The sequence below is a fragment of the Bos taurus genome, chromosome 27 (assembly GCF_002263795.3).
Source record: "Bos taurus isolate L1 Dominette 01449 registration number 42190680 breed Hereford chromosome 27, ARS-UCD2.0, whole genome shotgun sequence".
NCBI classification, from domain to species: Eukaryota; Metazoa; Chordata; class Mammalia; order Artiodactyla; family Bovidae; genus Bos; species Bos taurus.
In genome coordinates this window covers 33879298-33898879 of record NC_037354.1, presented here as the reverse complement: position 1 = coordinate 33898879, position 19582 = coordinate 33879298, and the positions used below count along the sequence as shown (strand labels likewise).

General features: G+C 47.6%; 1 protein-coding gene across 3 annotated transcripts in view; it reads right to left on the bottom strand.

The window, feature by feature from the left end:
- The window catches only part of TACC1 (transforming acidic coiled-coil containing protein 1), a 130517-nt gene extending 111899 nt beyond the window's left edge, over positions 1-18618 (bottom strand). For 2 of the 3 annotated variants that reach the window (XM_024986377.2, XM_059882361.1), the window contains exon 1: positions 18527-18618. Coding sequence is in view for 1 of the 3 variants with exons in the window: in XM_059882360.1 (XP_059738343.1) it covers positions 2815-2867 (53 nt within the window). In the remaining 2 variants the exon portion in view is untranslated. Of the gene's footprint in view, positions 1-2814; positions 8820-18526 lie in introns of all 3 variants that reach the window. The other variant, XM_059882360.1, reaches the window with a different exon arrangement.
- Positions 18619-19582: the final 964 nt, after the last annotated feature.

The window sequence follows — 19582 nt, the reverse complement described above, 5'->3', positions numbered from 1 at the left end:
TTCTTTGCCCCAATCCACCTCGTGAGGACACAGCTAGAAAGCATTGCTATGAACTGGGAAGAGGCCCTCATTGGAAAGGAGCCATGCTGGTACCACGATCTCAGACATGCAGCCTCCAAAATTATGAGAAATATAGTTTTGTTGTTTATAAATGACCCAGTCTGTGGTATTTTGTAATAGCAGTCCAGATGGACTAAGACAGTAGGTGATCCCCCCCCTTACCTTTTTTTTTTTTTGGCTCTTTCTTTTCCCTGCTGGCTGGAATGCTGTTGAAATAGCCGAGTTCACGCAGCCATACATAATCTTGAGGTGAAGGACTCTCATCCATAACACCATGGAACCTCTAAGCCTGCCCTGAATTGCCTACCGACAGATTTCTTTTATGTAAGTGAAAAATAAACTTACATGCAGTTTAGACACTGTTAGTTTGGATTTCTCTAAGACTCAGCCAAGGCAAATACTAATCAATATTCTGGTCCTTAAAGTGGGGAGAAGGAGAGTCCCATTGTCTTGAAGTTAAAGCTCCTGTAGCTGTAAGAATTATCATACTAGGCAGCCTACCAGTAATCACCCCATTTTGTTCTATATATAAAGAGTGCTATGTAAGCTAGTCTTAACCTTCATATTTCCAGGCCTGAAGTTCACCTCTGGCTGAACCTCTCCATAAAACTTCTTCCCAGGCATCACTGCTAAGCAAATCTACTTGTTATTTGTCCTTTAGTCCCTAAGTCATGTCCAGCACTTTTGCGACCCCATGGACTATAGTCCGCCAGGCTCCTCTGTCTGTGGGATTTCCCAGGCAAGACTACTGGAATGGGTTGCTACTTCCTTCTCCAGGGGATCTTCCCGACCCAGGGGTTGAACCTGCGTCTCCTGCATTGCAGGCAGATTCTTTACCACGTGAGCCACCTGGGAAGCCCAAGCAAATCTATGCCCTATTCCAGATAAACTTCTTCCAATGGAATGCTAAAGCATATTAAAAAGCAGAGAAACTACTTTGCCAACAAAGGTCCATCTAGTCAAAGCTATGGTTTTTTCAGTAGTCATGTATGGATGTGAGAGTTAGACTATAAGGAAAGCTGAGCGCCGAAGAATTGATGTTTTTGAACTGTGGTGTTGGAGAAGACGCTTGAGAGTCCCTTTGGACTGCAAGGAGATCAAACCAGTCCATCCCAAAGGAAATCAGTCCTGAATATTCATTGGAAGGACTGATGCTGAAACTGAAATTCCAATACTTTGGCCACCTGATGCGAAGAGCTGACTCATTTGAAAAAGCCCCTGATGCTGGGAAAGATTGAGGGCAGGAGGAGAAGAGGACAACAGAGGATGGATGGCACCACTGACTCAATGGACATGAGTTTGAGCAAGCTCCAGGAGTTGGTGATGGACAGGGAAGCCTGGCGTGCTGCAGTCCATGGAGTCACAGAGTCAGACACGACTGAGCTACTGAATTGAACTGAACTGAATGGAATGCTTCCATTCCCTTCTCCCTCAGTGCTATCCTGACTGATTGATTCACTCATCTGACAAGTATATATAAACGCCTACCTTGATGCCTGTCTTAATCTCAGTTCATCTTTGCAAACATACTGGATGAGGTGAGAATCACCTGAAGCCTGCTACCAGCCTCAAGATGACCGACCCTCTTGCAAGAAAGACAAATATCATAAGATATTGCTAGTATGTGGAATCTAAAAAAGTGGTACAAGTGAACTTATTAGAGTCACAGATGCAGAAAACAAACTCATGGTTACCAAGGGGGAAGGAGGTAGGGTGAGGGATAAATTGGGAGATTGGGATTGACACATACACACAAATACACACTGCTTCTGCTGCGGCTGCTAAGTCGCTTCAGTCGTGTCCGACTCTGTGCGACCCCAGAGACGGCAGCCCACCAGGTTTCCCCATCCCTGGGATTCTCCAGCCAAGAACACTGGAGTGGGTTGCCATTTCCTTCTCCAAGGCATGAAAGTGAAAAGTGAAAAGTGAAAGTGAAGTCGCTCAGTCGTGTCCGACTCCTAGCGACCCCATGGACTGCAGCCTACCAGGCTCCTCCATCCATGGGATTCTCCAGGCAAGAGTACTGGAGTTACCATTGCCTTCTCCCATATACACACTACTATATGTGAAATAGATAACTAATAAGGACCCACTGAACAGCACAGGGAACTCAATGCTGTAAAGACCTATGTGGGAAAAGAATCTCAAAATAAGTGGATATATGTATATATACCATTCATTTGTATATATATGATATATATATATGTGATATATGTATATATACCACTCACATATATATTTATATATATATACACAACAGTGTAACTGATTCACTTTGTTGTATAGCAGAAATTAATACAATGTAAATCAACTATATTCATTAAAAAATAAATTTTTTTAAATAAAAAAATTTTTAAAGATTACCTTCTTGCAAATCTACATCCTAATTCCATCTTGCATCATTGTTTTGGCCTAAACAAAACAAAAATGAAAAACTAAGAGGCTGATTCCTGGAACAGAGCTGGAAAGGCTTTTAGAGGCCATCTAGTTCCACCTTCTTTTTTTTAATATAAGTCAGCCAAGGTCCTGGTGCGCCAGTAACTTGCCCAAGGTCAAGAGACAGAGCCAAGGTTGGAACCCGGAGGCAGATTTGCCGATCCCTGCACAGTCCTCTGTTCCTCCCTCAATCCTTATCTCCTTCATTCACACCTAATCCAAATACAAAGATTACACGGCTGTTATTTTGATTAGAAAATAAAACATTTTACTTTAAGAGCCTTCTCATATATCCTCAGTGTCAAAGGGAGAAGTTACCTTTGTTGATTTGTCTTTGAACTGATTCCCAATTGACTCTGAAGAATGAACATGCCTGCAGCCCAGACCAGGGCCTTTTTTCCTCTGGCTTGGAACCCTTGGGACTGAAGAAAATTAAGTCAGGTGGAAGTCACATGCTGACTTACAAGGTAACTTTTCAGTGCAAGCTTCCAGCCAAATGCCCTTCGCCCAAGGCGACTTCTCAGCAATTCCTCCGTAATTCCAACAGCCACTTGGTGTGACTGTTCTCCAACACGCTGTGCTAGCAAAAAAAAAGGTGGGGGGGAGGGGAAGAAAGTGTTCCCCTATTTCAAGGTGAGGCAAGTGTCATCCATCATAAGCGGGAAGTTTCCAGAAGAGAGCTCATTCTTCAGACCTGTGACCTTGGTCTCCTACACAAGCAGCTGTTCACGATTTCAATCTGGATTCTCAGGGAGAGGAATGAACGCTCTTAAAAACCTTCTTCTTCTTTTTTTAAAATTTCATTTACTTGCCATTTCTAGTCCTACATAATGCTTCAGGGACACTGCAAGCTTTGTGGGCTTTTTTTGATTTACTTTTTAAGCAGAGTATTTTTTTGTGCTCTGGTATCGTGTTCAGAGACAGAAACTGCCTCTAATTCAAACATCCTGGATACAGTAACCACGAGTATCTTCTTGGAATATTAACTCTTAGTACTTTTCTGGGTCTCTTGCAATTTTGGGGTAGTGACCTGGAACAGCCACTGGGTATTTAAACATGGATTCCCACTCCATTGGGCTTCCCTGGTGGCTCAGTGGTAAAGAATCCGCCTGCCAAGTAGGAGACACAGGTTTGATCCTTGGGTCGGGAAGATCCCCTGGAGAAAGGAATGGCAACCCACTCCAGTATTCTTGCCTGGGAAATCCCATGGACAGAGGAGCCTGGTGGGCTACAGTCCATGGGGTCGAAAAAGAGTCAGACACGACTGAATGACTACGCCACCACCTCCTGCCTCCCACCCCACTGTCTGGTCCTGGGAGTAGAAGGTCAGAAGAGTTCATCCACCAACACTTTATTTCCACCCCCTGACCCAGCAGGTTTTTACGTTAGTTATTCCACCAAAAAACGACAAAGCAGACACAAAAATGAGAAGGCCGGCAAAAGTCCTGAGGGTCTGGGTTCAAGGAAGCACTTTCACATGTGAGCCTTTGGAGTAAAATCAGTATGTATGGTTCACTGTATAAAAATAGCAGAATGAATATAAGAAAAAAAAATCTACTATTCTCTGGCTGGGCAAAACAAACAGGATCTATGGAATCTGAAAATACTTCAAAGCAGAAACAAACATTAAAAGGAAATCTTTAAAGAGAAACAAAGTAAATATTAAAAGTCCTTTTGGCTCAGAAGCTAAGACTGTCCTAAGAGGTTTGTACAGACCTCGCTTGTTTATCCTAGGACATTTGTGAGCCAGGCAGAGCTGCCAAGTTGCAAGAATAAAACAAAGGCTTTTAACCTTTCAAATAAGTTAAATAAAAGAAAAAGTAACACAGGTAGAACAAAGCATCAGAGCCACACTTTCTTCGGGAAGTTTTCCACTTTCCTGCAGGTTGAAAGACCAGAGTTGCACTGCAGTGATTCCACATCTGCAGGTAAAAATCCAGGGGCACCCATAGGAGTTAGGATGGAAGAAAATAAAAGTATCCTGCCTTGCCAGGTGTGGCATAGGCACAGATCGGAAGGGAGTGCTGTTGTTCTGCAATTTTTGATGTTCAAGGCACGGAACATTTCCAAACAGGATTTGGCCTGTGTAGTCTTAGCTTTGAATTTTTCAACTTTTTCTTGCTGGTACTCACAGCCTTTTATCTACCCTCCACGTTGCTATTGATACTGTAATCTACCCCCCCACCCCCACCCCCACCTTTTTTTGAGCATCTGGAGTCTAGGAAGGTGTGGGCAACAGAGTGGGAGTCATAGTTTCCATTCTCCATGAATATGCTTGGTCCCTGATCTTATCTCTAGGACAGAGCAGGGCATAAGCTAGCGAGTGTAAGAAGAGATACAGGGGCTTGAGCAAGGTGGAATGAATATGAGAAATGTAATCCTTGAGTCTTCAGGATCAAAGCAGCTCATCATGGGGCAAGAGCTGAAAGAGGCCAATGGGACCACCTCTGCTCAAGATTCCTGACCAATGGTCAGCCAACTTCTCCTTGGAAACTTCAAAGGTCTTTCTGGCAGACACAGAGTTGCAGCACTCAGACTCATGTCAAAAATGGATTTAGCAATCCAGCTTCAAGGAATGTGGGCTTCCCTGGTGGCACAGTTGTAAAGAATCTGCCTGCTAATGCAGAAGATGCAAGAGATGTGGGTTCCATTCCTGGATTGGGAAAGATCCCCTGGAGGAGGAAATGGCAACCCGTTCCAGTATTCTTGCTTGGAAAATTCCACAGACAGAGGAGCCTGATGGGCGACAGTTCACAACTGAGCAACTGAGCACACAGCATATCAAAAAATAGAGTTAGCTGCTAACATCCAGCTGTTATTGCTTTCAGAGTCTGCCTAGGATTTTTTTTTCTTTATATACAATCTGGCTAAACAAAACATTTATTATTTTAACTTAAACAAAAGCCTTTTATATTGGAATATAGCTGATTAACAATGTTGTAATAGTTTCAGGTGCACAGCAGTGACTCAGCCATACACATGCATGTCTCCATTCTCCCCCAGACTCCCCTCCCATCCAGGCTGCCACACTGCACAGAGCAGAGTTCCCTGTGCTCTACAGTAGGTCCTTGTTGGTTACCCATTTTACATACAGCAGCGTGTACATTCTGCTGCTGCTGCTGCTAAGTCGCTTCAGTCATGTCCGACTCTGTGCGACCCCATAGATGGCAGCCCACCAGGCTCCCCCGTCCCTAGGATTCTCCAGGCAAGAACACTGGGGTGGGTTGCCATTTCCTTCTCCAATGCGTGAAAGTGAAAAGTGAAAGTGAAGTCGCTCAGTCATGTCCGACTCTTAGCAACCCTGGCCAGGCTCCTCCGTCCATGGGATTTTCCAGGCAAGAGTACGGGAGTGGGTTGCACATCCCCAACTCCCTAACCATCCCATCCCCCATCACGCACCCCTGGTAACCACACATTTGTTCTCTAAGTCTGTAAGTCCGTTTCTGCTTTGTAGATAAGTTCATTTATATCATTTATTTTTAGAGTCCATATTTAAGGGATACCACACGATATTTCTCTTTCTCGGTCTGACTTACTTCACTCAGTCTGACACTCTTAGATCCATCCATGTTGCTGCAAATGCCTGGGCTTCTGAGCTATCAGCCTTCTCTGGCAGCCCCCAGTCAACGGCTGAGCCAGGTGGCGGTACAAACTCCTGGCCATCCCAGCCCAATGTGGGAAGTCTCTCTCTGCCAATCTTTGCTTTAGAGCTTCACGTTAGCTCAGCAGAGACTTAGTCCGACCTGTACCATCACTGTCTGAAGGCTGTCCTATTCAATCTTGGGAACAGAAAGTGGACATTAGGCAAAAACTAACGAAATCTAAATGACGTATGGACTTTAGTTAATAATAATGATATATCCATATTGGTTCACGGCAGTCCACTGGTTAAGACTTCATCTTCCAATGGAGGGGGTACAGGTTCGATCCCTGGTTGGGGAACTAAGATCCCACGTGTCTCATGGCCCAAAAACCAAAACATAAAAACAGAAGAAATATTACAACAAATTCAATAAAGACGTTTAAAAAATGGCTGGCATAAAAAAATATTTTAAAAAATTGTTACATATGCACCACGTGCGTGCATGCTAGGTCACTTTGCTGCTGCTGCTGCTGCTGCTGCTGCTAAGTCGCTTCAATCATGTCCGACTCTGTTCGACCCCAAAGACGGCAGCCCACCAGGTTTCCCCCATCCTTGGGATTCTCCAGGCAAGAACACTGGAGTGGGTTGCCATTTCCTTCTCCAATGCATGAAAGTGAAAAGTGAAAAGTGAAAGTGAAATGGCTCAGTCGTGTCCGACTCCTAGCGACCCCATGGACTGCAGCCTACCAGGCTCCTCCATCCATGGGATTTTCCAGGCAAGAGTACTGGGGTGGGGTGCCATTGCCTTCTCCGTAAGTCACTTTAGTTGTGTCCAACTCTGTAACCCTATGGACAGTAGCCCTCCAGGCTCCTCTGTCCATGGGATTTTCCAGGCAAGAATACTGGAATGGGTTGCCACGCCCTCCTCCAGAGGATTTTCCTGACCCAGGGATCAAACCTGCGTCTCATCCATCTCCTGCATTGGCAGGAGTGTTCTTTACCACTAGGGCCACCTGAGAAGCCCATGTACGCCTCACACAATTGTTAGATGATAACAACAGGGGATTTTGGAGGTGGGTTATACTGGAACAGTCTGCACTCCCTTCAACAATTTTTCTGTAAACCTGAAACTGTTGTAAAAGACAAAAGTTTTTTTTTTTTAATCACTCCTTTATATTGTTTAAATTAACTTTCCTATATTTAGTTAACATCTGCCTGTCACTCATTTTACTCAATGCCATTCAGCCTTAAAGAGCAGCTCCAGATCTGAACTCTACCAATAGACGCACTCTGGACAGCGGGACTATTGTCTTCTCTAATGTATCCTTCTGTCAATATGACCTATTTGAGGGGATGGTTTGCTTAATCAGCAGTGAAGTGATGCCCTTCCAGTTGTCCTCTATCCAGAGATCATCACACTAGTGTGTGATGAGATAAAGAACTTGTAGCAGAATGCGTATCAACTACATCGTCAATGCATTGTTTAGCCGGGCTGACTTGTTTCCATAGCAAGGCTTTCTCAGTGAAGGAAGCTGTGTGTTGCCTCCCCTCTGCCTCAGCCTGCTCACCTCGTGTTGACCAGGTCACTGATCCGCCACAACCTTCAGCACTGCTTCCTCCTTCCACGTAGTAACATACACTTGACATCCAGTGCATTCCTGCTGCCCACCAACTTCTAGTAAGTGGGACTAACTGGGGTAAGGAATCCTACAAAGAGTACGCAAAGACTGCTCAGAGGAGTGCACCGCTGAGGTGTGACGGTGCGGAAGTGGCAAAGCCCTCACACCGAGTCCTGAGACTTCCAGTCTTCTCCTGGATCCATCACTGACCGGCTGTGAGTAAGGACATTCCCCTGTCCAGACCTCACTTCCCTCATGTGTAAAACAAGGTGGTGGATTCAGGTGATTTTGAGGGTATTCAGATTTTCGTTTTGTTTTTGTCTACTGGCCATGCCACGTGCCATGTGGGATCTTAGTTCCCCCGCCAGAGATTGAATCCATGCCCCTTGCATTGAAAGCACGGAGTCTTAACCACTGGACTGCCAAAGAAGTCCATGGTTTTTTTTTTTTTTTGGTTTTGTTTTTTGGGGGAGGATTCTGGTTTTTGTACTCCAGGATTCAACTCTTTTCTTCAATCTTATAGAAGTGTAGCTGATCTACAGTGTTGTGTTAATTTCTACTGTAGAGCAAAGGGATTCAGTGATACATATATATATATATATATATACACACATTCTTTTTTATATTCTTTTCCATTATGGTTTATCACAGGGTATTGAATATAGTTCCCCGTGCTGTACAGGAGGACCTTGTTGCTCATCCATTCTATATACAATAGTTTGCTTCTGTTAATCCCCAACCCCCAGTTCTAGGATTCGACTCTGGACTCAAACGACCTCCGCATCCACAGAGTCCCTTGGCTGGGCTCTTCCGCAATCTTGGTGTCCCCATCACACCTGCCAGCGTTTTGCCTCCTGTGGTGTTTCATCTGGTGACATCTGCCGGCTTCAGCGCGGGGACGTTGCTGTGATGGCCAGCTGCCAGGCACAAGGATAAGAGAACCAGAGGGTCTGGGGCTGCAAGGCCTTCTCAGCAACATGTACCCCCGATGACTGAATGATGCTTCTGTTCTCAGCAACATGTACCCCCGAGGACTGAATGATGCTTCTGCGAAGCACGTCAACACATGCGTGGAGTTTTCCAGTTCCGCATATAGAGAGCTTGGAGGTCACCACTCTGTCCTAACAACAAGTAAAAAGATAAACAGACTGAAAAGCCAGTCACTCGTCTGGGATTCATAAGAGGAGGGGAGGACAGAGTGCAAACCGCTGCAGCCAGGACTGAAGAGATGTACAAGGGAAGGCAGGAAGTCGCCACTTAGCCGAGCAGGAAGACACAATCAGAACCACCACGGAAATCACGCTGGGATGAACGGTCACTGACGAATTGCGGGGGGCTCTGGGCTCTGGAGATCGGCCCACGCGGACCTGCAGACAATGGACGGCCATCCCTCTCAGCTGCCTGCGTGCTCACGGGTCCAGGAGTCTGTCATCACTCCATTCATCTGGGGATCGACTGGCACTGAGGCAACCCTGGCCCATGAAAACTGTGGTTCTGTGTTTATTGAATGACCTGCCGACTGCAGGGGGCTTGTGGACGTGTACGAGCCATGGAAAGCTGGCACTGGGGAATCATCCTGCGGACACACCCTCTGGTTCCACAGTGCTCAGGGGGGTGTTTGGGTTCTCGTTGTCGCTGTATTCCCTAAGACGTATGCAGTCGCTTTGATTCAAATGGAGTCTATTTGAAAAGAATGGATCATTCACTGGATCACCGGAGAAGGCAATGGCAACCCACTCTAGTCCTCTTGCCTGGAAAATCCCATGGGCGGAGGAGCCTGGTAGTCTGCAATCCATGGGGTCGGGAAGAGTTGAACATGACTGAGCGACTTCCCTTTCCCTTTTCACTTTCATGCATTGGAGAAGGCCATGGCAACCCACTCCAGTGTTCTTGTCTGGAGAATCCCAGGGACGGGGGAGCCTGGTGGGCTGCCGTCTATGGGGTCGCACAGAGTCAGACACGACTGAAGCGACTTAGCAGCAGCAGCAGCAGTATGGACAACTCGGAAGGGTTAAAACTCCAAGGGGACCCAGCATTGTGAGATTTACCTCCAGGAGCTCAACCAGATTGCCACGGAGAAAAATCCCCTTGGGCTTCCAGCAAAGGTAAGGGGCAGGAAACCATTTGAAACACACCAGAGAATTCCGTTCTTCTTTTTCAAGTTTTAATTTACATTGGAGTATCGTTCATTAACAATGTTGTGTTAGTTTCACGTGTATAGCAAAGTGATTCAGTTATACATACACATATATCTATTCTTTTTCAAATTTTTTTCCATTTAGGTTATTACAAAATGTGGAGCAGAGTTTCCTGTGCTATCCAGTAGGTCCTTGTTGGTTATCTATTTTAAATATAGTAGTGTGCATATGTCAATGTTTCAGTGATAGCGAAGTCATGTATGGATGTGAGAGTTGGATTATAAAGAAAGCTGAGCACCAAAGAATTGATGCTTTCGAACTGTGGGGTTGGAGAAGACTCTTGAGAGTCCCATGGACTGCAAGGAGATCCAACCAGTCCATCCTAAAGGAAATCAGTTCTGAATATTCAGTGGATGCTGAAGCTGAAAGTCCAATACTTTGGCCACCACCTGATGAGAAGAACTGACTCTTTGAAAAGACCCTGATGCTGGGAAAGATTGAAGGCAGGAGGAGAAGGGGACGACAGAGGATGAGATGGTTGGATGGTATCACCGACTCGATGGACATGAGCTTGAGTAAACTCCAGGAATTGGTGATGGACAGGGAGGCCTGGCGCGCTGCGGTCCATGGGGTCGCAAAGAGTCAGACACGACTGAGCAACTGAATTGAATTGATATGTCAATCCCATACTTCTCCCCTGCCCCCATTTCCCCCTTGCCTTTGAATTCTGTGAGTCTTCAGCAAAAACTAGTTAACCAGAGTCTACCCTGCTATGATCAGAGCCTAACTGACCTGGGAAGGGAAATACTCAACTCCAGTCCACCTGAACCATCCTCTCCTAGACAGGACGGAGTGAACACGGCCCTGACGTTGCCTTGATTTCTGCCCAATGATGCTGAGGTTGGACTTCTGGCCTCCAGAACCTTGAGATATTAAATGCCTGTTTTTGTTTTGTATTGTAATTTTATTTATTTATTTTACTTTTGGCTGTGCTGGGTCTTCATCGCTGCACAGGCTTTTTCTCTCGTTGTAGTGAGTTGGGGGGCTGCTCTCTGGTTGCAGTGCATGGGCCTCTACTGCAGTGGATTCTCTTGTTGTGTGCGGACCACGGGCTGTAGAGCACAGGCTCAGTAGTTGCGGGGTGCAAGTTTAGTTGCTCTGCAGCATATGGGATCTTCCTGGGCCAGGGATCGAACCTGTGTCTTCCGCTTTGGCAGGCGGATTCTTATCCGCTGAACCACAAGGGAAGCCCACGCCTGTTGTTTTAAGCCTCCAACTTCATGGTCATTTCTCACGGCAGCCTCAGGAAACAAACCCACCCCTTTGCTAAATTTCATCTTCCTTTCGTATAGACTTTTCTTTCTCTAGTACACAAAGCCTCTTTTATCTGCGAGGACGTGGCAGGGTAACACTCTCCAACTGGAGCGCTTAATAAAGGGACTGTTTACAAAGGCCTTGAGCAGTCAGGAGACAGGACACAGTGCTGTTCTTCAGATGGGTACAGTCAAAGAGACACCACCGCCCTGGGCCTGTGGGGGTCGGAGGGACAGAGCTGTGGGGAGAGGGCCACTGACAGGGGTGTCAGGGGACATGGCCAGCCCAGGCGACACAGGAAAGGGAGCGAGGGGAAGAAACACCTTCGCGTCCCTCTCTCTTCCCTCTGCCCTCCCACCTGAGGCCTCGGTCGGCTGAACCTAAACTAGGAGCCAGACGCAAAGGAGCCATTCAGGTCAGCCTCCTGCATGCAGAGGAGAGTGGAGAAGTGGGTGGAGGGGACTTGGGGGCCCATGGAAACATCCAGCACCTGAGAAACTGTAGCCCTCTTCCAGACCCCCCGTCCAGCAGGCTGGTTTTGTGGGTCCAAGCTCTTCTCCATAGGAAATGGTCTCCTCATCTGTAAAATGAGTTTTTTTGTGTGTGGTTTTTTTTTAGCCATGCTGCAGGGCTTGCGGGATCTTCGTTCCCCAACCAGAGATGAATCCACGCCCCCTGCCTCGGAAGCTCGGAGTCCTAACCGCTAGACCACCACGGAAGTCCCCACAATGAAGGGTTTGGACCCGGAAGCCTCTGAGAGCCCTTTCGGGGATCTGAGGCTCACGGTTCCGGAAGCAGACTGATCGCCCTCCCAGGCTGAGGCAGATCTGAATGTGCCTGAAGTCCCACAGCTGTTTCTTTCCTCACTTCTCTTCTCCGGGATGCCCCTCAGATCTGGGCGGGCATCGCAGTGCACGCAGCCCAGAGCATCTCCCGGGAAAGGAGCTGGCTCTGCTCCCCCGGGGAGCCTGGAAAAGGAAGCCCGAGGTTGGAAGAACAAGAAGGGGCTCTGGACAACCAACGGGGAGAGGCCAGCCCCTCAGCCGTCGGGGAGTCAGCGCTCGGGGGCAAGCCCGCCTGTCCTGAAGAAAACTCGAGGGGCCCCAGCCTTCCGGCTGGCTGGCCCAGCACAGAGGAGGCTGCCAGCCCCACGCAGCTGGTAATCATTAGCCAGAAAGCCAAACTGCGGAAAGTTCCAAAGGTCCTGACCAAGGAGCAGACACCAAACCTTCCCCTGCTGCCTTGGGGAATTCTGTTCTGTACTCTGGCTTCTTTTTCAACCACTCCTGTCTGCTTCTGTTTCATGGAACCTCCTTTTGAAGACAGAGAGTGAAGCCAGGAGACCCTCCAGGGCTGAAAGTGCAGAAAGTGTTACCTCCCCCAACCCCCATTCCCGTATCTTGGGTGGGAGATACAACAGATTCCACTTTTGCCCCTAGCCCTGCACGCGTGTTAAGTCGCTTCAGTCATGTCCGACTCTCTGCAACCCTATGGACTGTAGCCCACCAGGCTCCTCTGTCCATGGGATTCTCCAGGCAAGAATACTGGAGTGGGCTGCCATTTCCTACTCCAGGGGATCTTCCCAAACCAGGGATCAAACCCGAGCCTCTTGCACTGCAGGCGAATTCTTTACTGTCTGAGCCACCAGGGAAGCCCTAAGTAAAGGAGATGAGGGAGTGAAAGTCGTTCAGTCGTGTCCGGCTCTTTGTGACCCCATGGACTGTACAGTCCATGAATTTCCCCAGGCCAGAAAACTGGAGTGGGTAGCCCTTTCCTCCTCCAGGAGATCTTCCCAACCCAGGGATCGAACCCAGGTCTCCCGCATTGCAGGTGGATTCTTTACCAGCTGAGCCACAAGGGAAGCCCAAGAATACTGGAGTGGGTAGCCTATCCCTTCTCCAGCAGATCTTCCCAACCGAGGAACTGAACCAGGGTCTCCTGCATTGCAGGTGGATTTTTTACCAACTGAGTTATCAGGAAAGCCCAAGTAAAGGAGATTACCCTAAACAAAAAAAAAAAACCTGCATCCAGAAGTTGCCCCACCCCTGGTAGTCTGACACCGTCTGCTGGCTGGGATTGCAGCTGCACTGGGCCTCTCCTGTCAGCCACCTTTGCATCCTCTGACCTCTGCTCTCCATCTGCCTAAGAGGGCTGTGAGTAACTGCTTCCTCCATCCTTTTCCAAATACAGCCCTCCTCAGGCAGACAGAAAGGGCTAAAATCCAGGAGTATTCCATTTGCCATAAATGAATGTGAATCACAGTCGCTCAGTCATGTTCGACTCTTGCGACCCCATGGAATGTGGCCCGCCAGGCTCCTCTGTCCATGGGGATTCTCCAGGCAAGAATACTGGAGTGGGTTGCCATTCCCTTCTCCAGGGGATCTTTCCAACCCAGGGATCAAACCCAGGTCACCCGCATTGCAGGCAGATTCTGAGCCACCAGGGAAGCAGAGTTAACCCCTCACAACCTACACCCAGACATCCCAAGTTAGAACTCCCACCCAGCGCTTAGCAGCTGTGTACTGTGCACATTATTTCCTTCTCCAAGCCTCATTATCCTCATTTGTAAACTGGGGATAACTGTAGTACTGTTGACCCCTGAACACCATTGGGGGAGTTCAGGACCACCACCCTCCACAGAGTCAGCCCTCCATATCCAAGATTCCGAATCTGTGGATTCAACCAGCCCCAGGTAGGGTAGTAACTGTGTGTATTTACTGAAAAAAACCCTCATATGTTTCCCTGATAGCTCAGTTGGTAAAGAATCCACCTGCAATGCAGGAGACCCCGGTTTGATTCCGGGGTTGGGAAGATCCCCTGGAGAACAGAAAGGCTACCCATTCCAGTATTCTGGCCTGGAGAATTTCATAGACTACAGTCCATGGAAATGCAAAGAGTCAGACACAATTGAGCGACTTTCATTTTCTTATAGGGACTTACGCAGCTCAAACCTGTGTTGCTTAAGGATCAACTGTACTCCCCTGATAGGGAGAGGTAGGGATTAAACAAGAGATGCTGTGTATGAAGCACTTAGTACAAAGCATGACTCATAGTAAGTGCTCAATAAATGGCAGTCCCCCAGTTTATTTCCTGCCTACTTTTACTTCCAGTAAGGGTAGGCAAACGTGTGCACGCTACTCTCAAAATCATTGCAAACTTAGTCTAGACTTAGGCGGCGCTCACAGATTTGTCCTCTGAGAAAGCCACAAAATTCTTTTGTAAGTCACGATCCCTTCCTGGGTTTGTTTGTTTTTTTATTTTATCAGCTATATTTAGCTCTTAAATTTTATATCTCAGCTTGAAATCTTAAAGTCATCCTCCCAAAAGTACAAGTGGTTCAGCCAATGGCATTTACAAGCAAGCTGTTTTTTTGGTTCTTTTTTTGTTTTTTTTTCCTCCAGAAATAACAATAGGTCAGAGGTGAGACTGATTTCCATAACTCTAAAGATAAATAAGGTAAACTTCATTTAATCAAAGAATCCAATTTGGCAAGTCCAATTCTGAAGACTAGTTATTCCAGTTTTATTAAACTTCCAAGAGAACATTTAAAGCTTTTTTTCACAGGTTGTAAGCTGTCTCTCAGGGACCCTGGGTCTGGGTAAACACTCCATCCCCACTCCCAGCTCACAGTTGAAATTGTTGGTGTTGACTTTTTCAATCTCAAATACTAGCTACTTTCTTTCCAGCCTGCCACCCAACCACTTTACCTAAGCCTAATCCAAACTCTTTTACACATAATAACATATATATTTTTTAAAGATTTTCTTGATGTGGACCATCTTTAAAGTCTTTATTGAATCTGTTACAATATTGCTTCTGTTCATGTTTTGGTTTTTTGGCCAAGAGGTGTGAGAGATCTTAGCTGCCTGACCAGGGATCAAACCCACATTGGAAGGCGAAGTCTTAACCACTGATCCACCAGGGAAGTCTCCATAGTAACATATTGATTGAGTCCTTACTATGTGCCAGACACAGTTTTAAATGCTTTATGTGGACTAAGTCATTCTCTCATAACGTTGTTACAATATAAGTACTATTATTATCATCTCTCTACACGAAATATTATTTTGGAAATTTGCATAAGAGGATCTAGCTGATCTGGGGCAGAGCAAGGATTTGAGGCCAGGGAGTCTGGTTACAGAGCTGGCTCTTGCCCACCGAACCGTATCCCCTCTCCTAAGAGACGTGATGTTTCCCAGGGACACAGTTTGCACAAGAATCCCGACTCTCCATGTTCACAGCACCACCCTTCCTCCGTAGAATGTTCTGTCCTCGTCCCATTTCTCCCAGCCTATTCTCAGGGGGCAGCCCTTACCAAAAACGCGAAAGAAACACCCTACTAACAACAGTGTCCTTCTAACCTCTGTCAAAGGGGGCTGCAAAAATATGCAAGGCAGGGTGGCTCAGACTTGGGGGAGGGGCTCCAAGTCCAACCTCAGCATTAACTGGCTGGGCACCCTTAGTCAAGTCACACCACATCTTCACCCACACATGCTCACCAGCAGAGCAGGGGAACAGGCAGAAACCGCCTTCCAGGGCTTTTGTGGGGACTGCATGAGCATATCTGTGCTCAGCACAGTGCTGGGCTCAATAAGGAAGCTGTCATCATTAAGGGAGATCAATAACAGCTAGTATGAGTATTGATCGTACAGTCCATCACTGTGAGTAGAATCGAGAAGGGCACATTCCAAGCAGACTCAGAGAGAGCCCAGGTTGTCATATACGCTCTCTGGGGCCCTGTCGCTTGTCTGTCCCTGAACCTGAGGACCAGCTACCTGAGACGGAAGGGGTCAGCCCCGAGCCTGCCTGGCACATGGCACCTGTGGGTTCCCCAGGGCAGAAGATGGTCATTAAGTAGAAGGTGATGCAGAGGCAAGTGAGAGCCCAGACAGGGCCAAGCTGGAAACCCCTCCGTAAATCAACCCCATCCTGTAAGCAGTCATTTTCTCCCGAGACACAACATTACCTGTCCCAGGTTAGCAGTTCTGAACATTGATTTCAAAACTTGCTTTCCACTCAGCCCCTTAACACACAGTCAAGTGAAGATGGAGCTGCTTTGTCGGGAGAGGGAAGAGGAGGCTCCTGGAGCATCCACTTGTTGAACTCCACCCCAGAGGGACCCCGTGTTCCTTCGAAAGGGCACCGAGGTCTTTAGACCACAGCTTGAGAAACATACTCCAAGAGAAACAAATGTATAGTTATCCCTTGGCTCCCCCTGCCCCCAGGACTGGTTCCAAGATGCTTGACGGTACCAAAACCCACCCATGCTCAAGTCCTTTTCATAAAAGGGCATGCGTGCTCAGTCACTTCAGTTGTGTCTGACTCTTTGCAACGCTATGGATTGTAGCCTACCAGGCTCCTCTGTCCATGGGATTCTCCAGATAAGAATACTGGAGTGGGTTGTCATGCTCTCCCCCAGGGGATCTTCCCTACCTAGGGATCGAACCCGTGTCTCTTATATCTCCTGCACTGGCAGGGAGGTTCTTTACCACTACTGTCACCTAGGAAGCCCATAAAATGGCACAGTACTTGCATATACCTACATACATCCTCCCTTATCCTTCAAATCATCTCTAAAACCTAATACAAGAATGTAAATACAATCTAAATGTAAGCACAATCTAAATGCAAATAGAATCTAAATGCTATGCAAATAATCACATGCAAATTCAAGTTTTACTTTGGGGAACTTTCTGGAATTTTTTTGGAGATGGCCTTCCAAGGTTGGTTGAACGCAGAACCTGTACACGATATGAACTTTGCTCTTAGTGAACTTAGAGTCTAGTGAGCTGGTGGCTACAGGTTTGCGCTGGCTGGTAAGTGAACTCCAGTGTTCCTCGTTTAAGGTACAAATCCTAGCAAGGCACCGTTGCTACCTTCTACAGAGCCCTGAGGCTTTTCAGTTGCAAAAGTTTCCTCCGTGTTTATGTTGCACAGGGTAGATAGGGGCTGGGAGGAGCATACCTGTATCGTTGATCTGCTTCAGTAAAATAATTTCTAAGATTAACTTCTCTCTCACAACACCTCTGTCAGGTGGGGTTATTATTGTCTCATTTTGCAGATGAGGAAGCTGAGGCTGAAGACATTTAACTTGTCTGAAGTCACCCAGCTAGACAATGCAGGACCCCAGAGTCAAACTCCATCCTGGTTTCAGAGGATGGCAGCCTGGACTCAGTACAGATTCCTCCTCTGCACTTACTAGTTGTGTCTCCAGCCTCAGGGGATGATAATGATACCTGCCACCTTCAGAATGGTGCCTGGCACACAGCCAGCGCTCAACAAGAGTTAGTACCTGTCTCGGGATCACCAAATAATAGGTTATGGTTCATTTGTCCAATACACTCTCATTTATTTGGCTGGTTAGAATACTGGAGTGGGTAGCCTATCCCTTCTCCAGCAGATCTTCCTGATCCAGGAATCGAAACAGGGTTTCCTGCATTGCAGGCAGATTCTTTACCAACTGACCTATCAGGCAAGCCCAGAAAACAGTGCAAGGCAGTGTGTGGATAAGGAGCCAAATGCGTCCTGCAGAGAAGTAAAGGCCATAGGAGTTCAGAGAAAGGGCATTTGAAATGCTTCACTTATTATTGCTTCATAAAATTTTGAGCACTCCTTGTGCAGAAGCCCTGCTGAGCTCACTGTGTCAGTCCAATGTCAGCATGTGCTGCCAAGGCCAGCCTCTTAGCCACCAGCTGGGGCATGTCCTTAACAAGCCACATGCCGCCTTCCGGGTAGACCAGTTAGCTCTACCACAGACAGCCATCTATGTTCTAGGGATACCTGGGTTCTGCCCATTAACACATGGCACTGGGGCTGTGTGCCACACCCCCATGCTGAGAAACAGCTCAAGGTGTGTGTCCCCAAGACAGCAGGTGGCGGGTGGTGGGGATGGGTGGGTGGGACGGGGGCATCAGGGGCCAGGAGGACACACGACCCAGGTCCTGGGAAACAGCTGGACCCCAGTTCATCAAGTCAAAAATGCCTTTTCCTTGTGCATCCACGTGGTCCTTTCTCTCTGAATCTATTCAGACCCGAAGGTCTTTATGAATCTTCCCTGATATTCCAGGACTCCCCTCCCCATGCCCCCTCTCTCCAAGAAAAGAAAGCAAAAGAGAAAAGAAATCAGAGAATCCCCAGAATTCTGCCCTAGCACTTACCACACCAGGCAAACAACGGCGTGCTTCAGAGACTCCAGAATTAAAGTTAAATTTGGAAAGAAAGAGGGAAAAGAAAAGCTGACCTCCCCCGGAGTCCACTCACGCACCGCTTACCCCTATCAGCCAGAAAACGCCCCCAGCTCGAGGCTTAAAGGTCAAGCCCTCGCTTTGCTCAATAAATGCCAAGTGAGCCCAGGGCGCCCAGCCCCCCGTTTCTACCTCGTGGCCAGTGGTCCCCGGTCGCCTCGCTCCCTCGGGCATCACCTGCTACGGCCGATCCAGCATCTCTGCTCGGGAAGCCGAGCGCCTCTGATGTGGGAGAGGTTCCGCGGAAGGAAGGGGAGGGCAGGCTGAGATCACTGACGTGGGGAGGGGTGGGTCTCCCGAAGCAAGCACTTGGTTCCAGGGGAAAGGATGTTTTGTAAGTTTTGGCTTGAATGTCCAGGGGCAGAACAGGAAGTGTGCACTAGGGCTGGGAGCCCAGGGTGCATCTCCGCAGCCTCCCTTTAGAGGGAGCTTCCTGGGGTCTCTCACTGCGGCCCGGTCTGGAATGCAAAGCTCCGTCTGAATCCTGGAGCTTTCTCCGCCTTACGCTTTCCTCCAGCACTTTTTTTGTGTGTGTGCTTTTTTTTTTTCCTCCTTAATGGACCGTCAGCTTCGTTCCTGACATGGTGGAAAATTTTCCCTAGGCCTAAACTTGGCTCAGGAACACTCTCCCCTTGTGAGAGAATTTCTCCTGTTACACAGTTCAGATTGAAAAAAAAAAGAGAGAGAGAGAGAGAGCTATTTGTTTTGCCAACTTTTGTACTGGGGACATTTTTGATGAATTTCCTCCCCTCTCTGAACCTCTGGATTCCAAGAAATATACACACCCACATCCCTCCTGACTTTTTTTTCCCTACCTCTCTAATGGAAAAATAACAAAAATAATAAAATTGGTGAAAGATGGCAGAGAAAATGTTCTTAGTTTGTGGGCTCCTGGGGTCCTTCCTGGGTCCACCTTCTCTCACCCCCAAACACACTTTTGCCCACTGGCCACGTGTGTTGTGTGTCAAAGGGGAGGGGTAGTGATTGGCTTCCAAGCCCTCTCCTAGTTCTAGGTCTTTCTATGATGGAAGCCTAGGAATTGGCTATCTTTCCTAAATGGAGACCAGTCTACTTCCTCAGCCCCTGCAAGGGATGAGGCTGGAAGATTCCTAGTTGTGATTCTTGGAGGTGCTGGGTGGGGGTGCGTGGGGCGAAAAGGCATCCTAAGATTTAGCTGTCAACAGTTAC